Raw genomic sequence first — 12,325 nt, 5'->3', positions numbered from 1 at the left:
GGGGGGTCGTGGGTTGGCATATGTTGGCATGGGGACTGTGTGGGGCTGTGAAGAGTGAGGGCTCAATGGCTGTCTTTTGGTTTTACTGCTTTATTTTACAACTGGAACAAAATCCCAGAGCACTGAGGCCAGCCTTTTAAACAGCCTGCCTCAGCACCCAGCAACCCTTGTGGCTGCCTCTGAACTCCTTCTGGTGGCAGCCAGCCTCACTCATGTTGGCACCCACCACTTCAGAACGAAAATCCGACCCTTCAGGGCACTTTTACCACAGTCCAGTTTTCAGCATCAGGAATTTTCCCTGACTCTCGATCCATTATGTCTAACTGGCAGGATGATTGGAGACTGCCACCAGAATTGTAATTTTTGAAAAAATGCTTACCTGGACCGGATCTAGCCTCACAATGATCCCAAAGACCATTGTTGGCTCCTGCCCACCCAAGCTTGGATATTTTCCAGGTCTTGCTGCATGTGGCCATGGGCTGCTTTATTATCTGATGAATCGCCAGTCATCAGATGAACACTGGGCATTCATCAGCAAAAAGGCCCAGTTCTGACATTTTGTTGGAGAGAATGTCATAGATGTAGATGCTGTACCTAGAACACTGCTCTGAGAAATTTCTGCTGCAATGTTCTGGGGTTGAGATCAGCCTCCACCAACTGCAAGGTATGCGCTAGGCACGACTCCAGCCACTCTAGGGTTAACCCTTGGATTCCCAATTGACTTCAGTTTTACTAAGCCTCCTTAGTTCCACACTCGGTTTAATGCTGCCTTGGTGTCAAGGGTGGTTCCACCCCCTCACCATTGGAATTCAGCTCTAGGATTCATGTTCAATTAATGTTTTAGTTGGATCGGACTAGAGAAACATTCTTATATTAATAACAGTAATATTTTAATTCTTTCATGGGCTGTGGGTATCACTGTCTAGGCCAGCATTTGTTACCCATCCCTAACTGCCCTTGAGAAGGTGGTGGAGAGTCACCTTCTTGAACCACTGGAGTCCATGCGGTTTAGGTACACCCACAGTGCTTTTAGGTAGTTCCAGGATTTTGACCCAGCAAATGTCCATTATCCCATGATGCTACTGTTATGTAGCAGTCAACTGTGCCCATATTATTGAAGGCTTGTAAGACTGAATGAATGGCAGCTGACAGGCAAGCATAACCCTCTGGAGCACAAATCGATGATTTCACTAAGCTATCCTTGAACTATAGCTGAACATAAATATAAGGGAGGTTCATGCCTCAGTTAGAACAGTCAAGAATAAAACAGAATGTCAGACACTTAAAAAAAACTGTCTAGCTTTTGCAACAGTAGCTGCAGAATGATCCCAGAAAAGACAAGCTCAAAAGCCAGAATGTGAGGAATTAGTTTTAAGTGAAGAAAGACAACTCTTAAGTCAGGTAATCTTATAACTTGTGGTTAACTAAGTGAATCTGATTATAACTATTGCTCCACACATTGTAGAATGAAGTGGCTTAATGATTCGAACAAGTCTTGTCACAGGGCTGTTAATTCAATCAACCTTCAAAGAGATTGAAGAAATACAAATGCAAAAGACACAGATATCCAACTCAGGTTGTGTTCCCAGGTCCCACTAGCATACAGGTAAATAGGCAGTCAGAGACAACCCCAGAAAACTAACTCAATGCTTACAGGATCAACTGAGCTCCTTAATCCAAGAAAGTGTCTACAGCAGACCTGAATTCATAACAATCAGCAGCAACTACCCCAAATATAGAGTTTATATTGATGACCAAAGCGATTTAAACTATTTAAACATAAATGGAACAGAAATCTAACAATGTCCACATCGAGAAAGATTGAATTTCAGTTGGTGAGGTTAGCAGCTGATAAAAAGAGAGAACTTTTCAGCTAAAAGAATAAAGCCCAAATTTTGGGGGCCAGGGAGAGACTGACCTCAGCGTTGAGGGACCTGGGAGATTTTAACTGCTTGGCTTCATTTGCATAGGCCCCATCAGTTGGCTTGCAGGCATGAGCAGAATGTCAGGTGGCAAAGGTCTACTGAATACCAAGGGAATAATCTCTGTGCTCCTCAGAGATTCACAAGGAAAGTAATAAAAAGAAAACGCACTGACCTTTTTAGGCTTTTTCTGGCACCAGATTCTTCCCACTAGATTGGCTTGGGGGGGCAAAACCACAATGGTTTCAATGTCTGTGCCTTTGGTTAAACTCAATGCCTCAGGCCATTCAATAAGCCAGCTGCTCAATCCACCCTGGGTGCGAGGTGTGGGGTGGAGGAGCAGTCAAGCAGAAAACAGATGTGAAAATGAGGCAGTGAAGGCAAGATTTTACCAGCACCACTAATGGCATCATCTACGATTTACAACCTGCAGTACATACTCTCACACTGGAGAAAGAGATAGCTCTCTTTAAGGTACTGTCATGTTCTGGAGCATTGGCAATGTTGGCTATCTACTCTTCAGTAGCTACAACAGCAGAAAAGGAATGTCTTAGAATGGTGGATCCAGGAAAACCCTTTTAAATCCAACTTGGATTGTAGGATGCAAGATTGCACCATGCAAGATGTTTGTCCTTATGAATGAGTGTAAAATAAGTGATAGGAGAGAAGGATAAGAAAGATAACACAATGTAATAGCCCCAAGCTTGAAAAGGCCACTACTTTACGTGCCCCAATTTCAACCATGCTCCTCAGCGCTATAAGAATTACTCCCTTCATCTTTCATTGATTTACTGCCGTTATAAGAAGAACGGTAGCCAGCAAGAAAGAGCGACTCCGTCAAACATCAGATGAGAGGCACCCTCTACATGGTCATACACCTACACCCAGCCACCTAAAGTCAAGGAAGAGCTTCATGAACAGTGTTGTTCCATTACTATCAACCCCATCTGAAGCCCGCGTCGCCTTGTGGAAAGACCGGCTCGCCAGTCTCGAACAACCCCCAGCGATGGAAATTCTACCGGATGAAAGCCTTCCCCCAGGAGCTAATTGCAACTGGGCAACCAGGATGTGCCTTACCAGACTTAGGACTGGTGTAGGTTGTTCAAAGGTGTCACTAAGCAAATGGGGATATACAACCTGCCCGACAACTTGTGAATGTGGAACTGAGCCACAGACTATGCAACATCTCCTGCAATGTCTATCGCTAGAGGAACCCTGCATTGTTGCAGATCTTGCCGAATTCAACAACAAGGCGCAAAAATGTGTCCAGTTCTGGCTGGGCCATGTATAGACTGTCCGTGGACACGATAAGAAGAAGACTGCCATTATTCACCATAAACTTGGTGCTTTCTTGGTGATAATCAACTTCCATGATTAAGAGCTCCAATAACTTGATTTTAAGAATGGCAGTTGTACGAGCATGATTCACTTGCTCTTTTACGCTTAAGTGAAAATCGTCCTCAGAAAATGGGAATAAAAATGATAACTAAACTAATCAACTGTATGTTTCTGTGCAATTTTGCAGCAGTACGATATTCGAAAGTAGAAAAACTCCAAATAAAAGTAATGCTGCAAAATACAATGGGATAGATCTTGACTGTATGGTGGTGTAAATTAGGTGATAGTGAGTCAGCAGCCTGTTTTACATCAACCGTTTTTCTTTCCATTGCTAACTCACTCAACTTTTCTTTTAAAAATTTGTTCATGGGATGCACACACTGACAAGGTTAACATTTTGTTGCCCAGTGCTAACTTCCCTTAAGGTCCTGGTGAGCTGCTGTCTTGAACCGCTGCAGCCATGTGGTGCAGGTACACCCACAGTGCTGTTAGGGAGGGAGTTCCAGGATTTGGATCCAGCAACAGTGAAGGAACGGAATGTGGGGAACAATTTTCTCCCCGTCAGGGGGGCTGAGCGGGACTGGTCAGGGGCAGGCATGCAGCCACCTGTGATCGGCCGCGCGCCGCCATTTTATGTAGGTGGGCCAATTAAGTTTTGCACAGCGTGACACGCACCAGGAAGTGCTGTGCGCTCTCTGTGCGGGCGGGGAGAGTAGGCTGAGTTGGGGCCCGCGCTCTTTTGTGCATGCGCGCGAAAGAGTGCAGAAATCTCCCTGAGGCACAGATCTGCCTCAGGGAGATTAGGTTGAGTTTTTAAAATTTAAATAAAGAAAAAAGTTTTTAAGGCATGTCCCCTCATGTGACAGTGTCACATGAGCTGGGACATGTCTATGAATTTTATTACAAACTTTTATTGAAGTTTAAAAACCTTCATGAAACCCCATCCCGCCCGTGGATGAGGTTTCATGATAAATGTGAAGGCCGCCTGGGCTCTTCGCCTGCCCGCTAACCTTAAGGTTGGACAGGCAGCTATCTTAATTATTTAAATTGATATTTAAATAGCCTTAATAGGCCTTTGACAGTTCGACGGGCGCGCAGTCGACTCCGATGTGCGCCTGCCGAACTGAAGATCTGAATGACGCGTGGTGACGTCAGGACGCATGCCCGACGTCACCGTTCAACATTTTACGCGTCGGCGAGCGGGGCCCACCTGCGCATGCCGACCCGAAGCTTCTGGCCATAGTTCCAAGTCAGGATGGTGTGCGACTTCAAGGGGAACTTGCAAGTGGTGGTTTTCTCATGCATCTGCTGCTTTTGTCCTTCTAGGTGATAGAAGTTGCAGGCTTGAAAGATTGCTCAGATTGGATTTGTCCTGCTTTTTGTAGGCAAGGCATACCTAGGCAGTTTTCCAGAGTTTTGGGTTGATGCTAGCATTGTAGCTGTGCTGGAACAGCTTAGCTAGGGATCCAGCCAGTTTTGGAATAGAAGTCAGTCTTCAGTACTACACCATCACAGGAAGTCAAGATTCATTGCAATACTTTTAATTACAAAATAATATTGTTGCCAAAATCTAGTTCATAATTCATGTTTTAGAATATAACATTTAGTTTAGGAATTAAAGTATTAAATGTAAGATAAATGGAAATACTTGGTCAAGAAACTGGTATGCATTTCAAGTGAATGCAAATCAAACAAGTTGGAAATTAATTACGGTCAGAAGTTACCCTGTGTTTATCTTACAGGGTCGGGGTAGAGGGATGAAAGCAATAAAGAATAGGTAGTCATAGTTAAGCTTGTAATGGAGCCAAAAGGTCTAGCCTTATTTCAGTAAAAGATTTAAATTATGTATGTAGTTTCCAGATGAGAAGAAGATGAAGGCAGCTTTGTAAACTTGTGGGTTTCTTCATGCACCCAGGGAGTCTTGAGAGGGGGCAATACATCCATTACAAATACAAATTATTCACATGGGTTACAAAATTAACAGCCGTGTTGAAGGTAAAATAAATTGTCTACATTTCTGCTTGAGAACACCCCAAAGCATGCCACAGAGATGGGCTGTGGGGTAGAAGGTTATTTTGTTTAATTTAGCCGGGTGTTTCTCACAGAAGACAGTTGCAGTTTTGGTTTGGTGTAGGTTGCAGTTCATTGAATTGAGAGATGAAAGGGGATGATTGTTAGTCAGGCCTGCACTTTAAGCAAAGCAACTACTAACTTCGTTGTTCACCGTGGGGAATGCGGGTGGGGTTCAAGCTCAGTTTGGATTTCGTGAAGGGAGAAGCAGCTGGAAGATTTGCCTAGCTTGCAGTTAAAAGGAAGAAATCCACAATGGTCCTCAGAGCCTTTGGTAGAAAGCAGTCAGCAGAGTTAGCATGGAAGGCAGTTGGGTATCTGCCTGCAACCAGAACAAGGACCTGAGACATCCATAGTCATGAGGTATTAAAGAAAGTTGGAGGGTCACTTAGCCGAAAAGCTAATAGAAAGATCCTTATAAAAATATTGTATCGTGAGGAGTAGCTTGAATACTGAGCAGAATTAAAGTGAATTCCAGAGGGTTATGGCATACCATTGGGTTGGTCTCTAAAGAACCTTTGTGATTCTTGTAACGTATAAGGGAATTCTTTGCAGCGGGGAGAAAGAGCAATGTAAAACTGAATCATAGCATAAGTAGTTGTAAACTATAGTGTTAGGTTAGTAATGCCCAGTTTCTTTAATTTTTTTTATATACAATAAAATTTGTTTAAAAAGGTAAAACCTTCTGGCGTAGTTCTGTCAGTTAATCACGGGGTGTTTGGGTTTCTTCTTTAAATGTTAAGAGTCCCTAACAGGATCGTAACAGGAGCATGTCAAAATGTAATGAAATCCAAAAATAAACTATTGCCAAGCAGAAGTAAACATTGTTACAATCTATGGTATGAACGAACAAAAACTGAAAATGCTGGAAATTTATAGGTCAGTCAGTATCTGGAAAGAGAAAGACAAAATACGGTGCTGTGGGTGTGTATTCTTTATCCGAACCAATATGAAATCTTCCTATTTCTTTCTGATTACCAGTCTTCTAGAGGTTATTAGTGACAGCTACAGGTGCCTAAACCAATATTCTACATACCCCATGATAGCAGGGACAGATCCATCTGGTTTGCAATCATCCAGAGTCAGTTCAATAGGAGACTCCTCATCTTGAATGATCAGGCTACCACAGTAATCTGATTAAAAAGCAGAAATAAATCACATCTCCTTCTTACAGCAGTTTTGAACTGACTAACAATGTTTAATATTTTTATAAATGATCTGAAGCAAAGTCACAAGCATGATGGTTAAATATACAGATGATACAAAGGTAAATTAAGATTAAGGCAGTAAACTGCAAAGCTAAACAGGGTAATTTATAGGAAGATTTAGATATACTTGGCAATTGGACAAACAGGTGGCAGATGAAAGGAAGCAATAACACGCTGCCAGCAGGCTAAATGAGCAGGCAGTGGGGCTTCCGCCTCTCAGTGTGAGGAAGTCCCACCCTTGGAAGCTGCCAGCCAATTTGATTGACCAGCAGCTCTAGCAGTCACAGCAGAAGCAGAGCTGAGTGGTTTGCACTGCCAGGGCTGCAAGTAGGCCCCAGGATGAAGACAGCCATCGCGTCCAGACCCAGGCAAGTCTGGGTTTTGAACAGGGAGGGATTGGGAAGCCTAGAAAGGGGCACAAGAGGAGTTAGGGGCAGGTTTTGGAGGCCAGTGAGGAACAAGGGGGGGTGGGGGGGAGTGGGAGGGCAGGGGTAGCAAATTGGGGGTGTGCCCCCGATGTGCACAGGGGAACCTCTGAAGTGCCCCACCTTCTTCCCACTTTTTCCACAAAGTTAAAAAAAACTGTCTTCTGGCTCCCACCCTCCAGCCGTATTATGGCGTGGCCAGCATAATATTCAGGTCAATTGGCTTTGTAACAGGCTCAATTGCTTGTTAATTAGTTATATAAAAATGGTGGGCAAGCTGGTGATTTCAGTACGCAGCAGCCTTCCATTTTATGGGGATTGGGCGAGACGGTGGTGTGCTAACTGCCTGCCATATTTTATGTGCCTCCCCAATCCCACACCAACCACAACTGAAAACGTGCCAGCAGAGGACCATAAAATCCAGCCCTACATTTCATCATTTGTGCAACCACATTTGGAATACTGTTTACAAACTGGCCATCACTAAACAAGGATACAGAAGAGGGCATATAACCAGAAAATGCTGGAAATACTCAAAAGGTCAAGCAGCATCTATGGGCAGAGAAACAGATTCAAAGAGCAGGAATTTCAAGCCCTGCCGAGGTCGGGAACAGAAGTGGACGGAGCATGAAAATACCAATATCAGCCAATGTGCCAATTTTACAGACTCTTCCCACCACCAATTTTTGCTAAGGCGGGTTCAGAGGCCGTCAGCGCTATTTGCACCACGAGGCAGGCAGCAAACGAGTCTGTTTAGTGGTGGTTAAAGAAGGCCAACTGGGATTTTCCAGCTAGCCGTTAGTTTCCCCAAACGACTTTAGGTGGCCACCCAGCAGCAGGCCAGGGGACCAGGGCTCCAGGCAAGCCTACAGGCCCTCCCTGCCTGACCAGGCACTGGTGTAGCCAAAGGCCACCTGTAGAGGAATTCCCCCCATATTGACGGCCAAGCTGCTTTTTCTGCTTATTTGAATCTCTTTCAAAATGTTGGTGCAAGATTGCTTTTGTGTTGAAGCTCCTCTCTGTTTACCCTTTCCTGCTGCTCCTCCCAAACTGGAATGCATCTAATTGGCCTTCCAGCTTCAAGAGCTCACCTGCCTCCTTTAATTGGACAGGGGACCTATCACCATACCAAATAAGCAGGTGCCCTGGTCAAAATCCCAAAGAGCAACTGTTTCCCCCGGAGGTGGATTGGAAGCTCAAAAACAATCCCAGCTCCTGTTTCCGCCCCCAAAAGCAAAAATTCAACCCAAGTTTCAGTTTAATATCCTTTTGTCACAGGCCTGAAATACTGCGAGTGAATTTTAACCTCAAAATGTGTGGGTTTGGGTTGGATGGGACATTAAAATGTTAAAAATCTGAATCAGACCCCAAGCGAGCCACTTCTGTTTTTAATGGAGGTGGTACATGGGGTGAGCAACTAACGCGCTCTTAAGGGATGGCAATGTAAATATAATATAGTACAACTTTTTGCATGCCGCATATTTAACCACCATTTTAAAATTAATCCCAACCTTGGGAAACCCAATGGCTAAAGGGAGGTGAAGACAACTGGACCCAGGATGCAAGTGGATTTCCACTCATCTGTTGGTTCCAGTTTACCTGCTTTACCCAACTCCAACATTGGACCCCTCACCCATTCCTGAACTCTTCCAATCTCCCAACAACCCTTCCAATTTCTTCCATGTGGCCTCTGATCCTCTCACCGAACCCTTTTGATCTCTCAGACCCGAGCCTCCAATCTGCCAGTCTGCCTCTGGCCTCTAAAGGTCCCCAAACCTGGCATTCCTGACATTGCCTGGCTTCATACCCCAATTTTCCATGGCTCCAAACTTGAATCTATCTCCCTTCCCATGCACTTCCCTCCCCATACCCCACCTGCAACCTCTGCAATGTTGCCCACTCCCCCCTCCAACTCCCCAATCTTCCCTGACCTTGGGCTAGTACAAACAAACATACAAATTAGGAGGAGTAGGCCTTTTGGCCCATTGAGCCTGCTCTGCCATTTGACAAAATCACGGCTGATCTGATTGTGGCCTCGACCCCACTTTCCTGTCCACCCCCTATAACTTTTGAGTTCCTTGTCAATCAAGAATCTAACTTAACCTTAAAAGTATTCAATGATCCTGCCTCCACTGCTTTCTGAGGAAGAGAATTTCACAGACTAATGATCCTCAGAAAAAAATTCTCCCCATCTCCATCTTAAATAGGAGACCTCTTATTTTTAAACTATGTCCCCTAGTTCTAGCCTGTCCCGCAAAAGGAAACTCTCTTTTTTACACCCACCCTGTCAAGTCCCCTCAGGATCTTATGTTTCAATAAGATCGCCTCTCATTCTTCTAAACTCCAATGGATACAAGCCCAGCTTGTCCAATCTTTCCTCATAAGATAACATTTCAATCCAGGAATCAGTTGAGTGAACCTTCTCTGAACTGCTTTTATGAAATTATATCATTTAAGGAGACCAAAACTGGACACTGCTCCAGATATGCTGTCACGCGAGCCCTGTACAACGTAGCAAAAAAAAAACTTTGCTATTTTTATATTCTATTCCCCTCACAATAAACAACAACGTTCCATTTGGTCTTCCTACTCACAATCCGGCTGGCTGCACCAGGAAACACAGACACAAGATGGCAATCAGGTCCTGCCATTCAAATCTACATGAAACACATTCATCCATGTTTTCTGACCTCAAACCAGCTCCATTTCTCCTCAAGTATCCAGCTCATTAACTCTCTCTCTCTCTCTCTCTCTCCACTGATGCTTCCTGGCCTACTGAGTTACATTTTGGATTTCCAGCATCCATAGTATTTTGCCTTGTGTATCTTGCCGTACAGAAGAGGGCAACCAGAATGACTGAATGGAAGGTTTGGATTATAAAGGAGGCATTATATAAATTTGACATGTTCCCATTGGAAAAGGCAAGATTGGGAGGTGATATCATTGCTTTTTTAGGATCTTAGTGGGACTAGATAAAACAGACAAGCTGTGTCACCTTGTTCAGAACAATAAAACCAGAGAACATGGTCTGCACTTGAAGTGGAGAAATTCAAGATTGACTTTTGAACATTATTTCAGTGAATGAGCAGCAAATCTGTAGAACGGGTTCATTAGGGAGATGGTGACAGCAGCTAGTGATGATTCATTCAAATAAAAATTGGATATATTTGATAGAAAATAAGATTTTGGGCTACAATATATATCAGTAATTTGAGACATGACATATGATACGGATAGCTTGTGAGGTAATCGTCAGCCATGGAGTGGAAACCATCAAAGATGACTATTTCCTCATATCTAACCCTTCTTTGTACATCCCACTTCCTCCTCATCCTAATTCTTTTATGATTACAAGTTGCAGATGATTCAAGCACGCACCTCTTACTTTCCTACCCCATCACCACAACCCTCCCTTTGCCCTTCAGCTTTCAGATACCCACAAACTGTAGCTTGGGGCTGGATTTTAAACCGTGGTCCCTGCCAGGCATGTTTCTGGGGGTGGTGGTGGTGGTGGTTTTGCGGGCGGGGGGGGAGGGAGGAGAGGTCAAATGTCAGGTGCCTAGCCCACATTCTTGCTGCCCACCACCAGCATGTCCCCATAATACAGGAGGGGTGGGCAAGGCACCCACTAGGAAAGGAAAATAGTGAGAGTCAAAAAGAAAATAGAGCATGTTCAGGGCCAACATGTTCCCATAAAGGTGAAGGGTAGGACCAACAAGTCCAGGGAACCCCGGATGTCAAGGGATATAGAGGATTGAATAAGGTAAAAAAAAGGAGGCTTATGGCAGATACAGAGGGCTGGAAACAACAGAAACCCTAGAGGAGTATAGAAAGTATAGGGGGGGGTACTCAAAAAGAAGTAATTAGGAGAGTGAAGAAGGGGCATGAAAAAACACTGGCAAGCAAGATAAAGGAAAATCCCAAGGCATTTTATAAATATATTAAGGGCAAGAGAATAACCAGGGAAAGAGTAGGGCCAATTAGGAACCAAAGTGGCAATCTGCGCGTGGAGCCAGAGGATGTAGGTAAGTTTTCAAATGATTATTTTTCATCTGTGTTCGCTATGGAAAAGGACGATGTAGGTGTAGAAATCAGGGAGGAGGACTGTGATGTACTTGAATAAATTAGCGTTGAAAGGGAGGGGGTATTAGTGGTTTTAGTGGGTTTAAAAGTGGATAAATCCCAGGGCCAGATGAGATATATCCCAGGCAAGGGATACATTATGTGAGGCGAAGGTGCACAGGGGCCCTGACATTAATTTTCAAATCCTCTGGCTACAGGAGAGGTGCCAGAGGACTGGAGGACAGCAAATGTGGCATCATTATTGAAGAAGGGTAGTAGGGATAAACCAGGTAATTACAGGCCAGTGAGTCTAACATCAGTGGGAGGGAAACTATTGGAAAAAATTCTGAGGGACAGGATTAATCTCCACTTGGAGAGGCCGGAATTAATCAGCGATAGTCAGCATGGCTTCGTCAGGGGGGGGTCATGTCTAACAAATTTGATTGAATTTTGAGGAGGTGACTAGGTGTGTTGATGAGGGTAGTGAAGTTGATGTAGTCTACATGGACTTCAGTAAGGCTTTTGACAAGGTCCCGTATGGGAGAATGGTCAAGAAGGTAAGAGCCCATGGGATCCAGGGCAATTTGGCAAATTGGATCCAAAATTGGCTCAGTGGTAGGAGGCAGAGGGCGATGGTCGAAGGTTGTTTTTGCGATTGGAAGCCTGTGATAAGTGGTGTACCACAGGGATCGGTGCTGGGACCCTTACTGTTTGCAGTGTACATTAATGATTTAGACTTGAACATAGGAGGTATGATCAGTAAGTTCGCAGATGACACAAAAATTGGCGGTGTCATAAATGGTGAGAAGGAAAACCTTAGATTACAGGACAATATAGATGGGCTGGTCAGATGGGCAGAGCAGTGGCAAATGGAATTTAATCCTGAGTGTGAGGTGATGCATTTTGGGAGGACTAACATAGCAAGGGAATACACATTGAATGGTAGGACCCTAGGAAGTACAGAGAATCAGAGGGACCTTGGTGTGCATGTCCATAGACCCTTGAAGGCAGCAGCACGGGTAGATTAGGTAGTGAAGAAGGCATATGGGATACTTGCCTTTAATAACTGAGGTACAGAATATAAGAGCAGGGAGGTTATGTTGGAGCTTTGTAAAATGCTAGTTTGGCCACAGCTGGAGTACTGTGTGCAGTTCTGGTCACCACACTACAGGATGGATGTGATTGCACTGGAGAGGGTGCAGAGGAGATTCACTAGGATGTTGCCTCGGCTGGAGCTTTTCAGCTATGAAGAGAGACTGGATAGGCTAGGGTTGTTTTCCTTAGAGCAGAGAAGGCCGAG

At 44.4% G+C, this 12,325-nt stretch overlaps 1 protein-coding gene across 1 annotated transcript in view; it reads right to left on the bottom strand.

The window, feature by feature from the left end:
• Positions 1 to 12,325, bottom strand: part of mao (monoamine oxidase) — a 210,105-nt gene that overhangs the window by 37,089 nt on the left and 160,691 nt on the right. Inside the window, exon 9 of the mRNA XM_078559723.1 lies at positions 6,367 to 6,463. Within this exon, the coding sequence (XP_078415849.1) occupies positions 6,367 to 6,463 (97 nt within the window). The remainder of the gene's footprint in view (positions 1 to 6,366; positions 6,464 to 12,325) is intronic.

Source organism: Cetorhinus maximus, chromosome 16 (assembly GCF_964194155.1).
Source record: "Cetorhinus maximus chromosome 16, sCetMax3.hap1.1, whole genome shotgun sequence".
NCBI classification, from domain to species: domain Eukaryota; kingdom Metazoa; phylum Chordata; class Chondrichthyes; order Lamniformes; family Cetorhinidae; genus Cetorhinus; species Cetorhinus maximus.
This window is presented reverse-complemented; position numbering and strand designations above follow the sequence as displayed.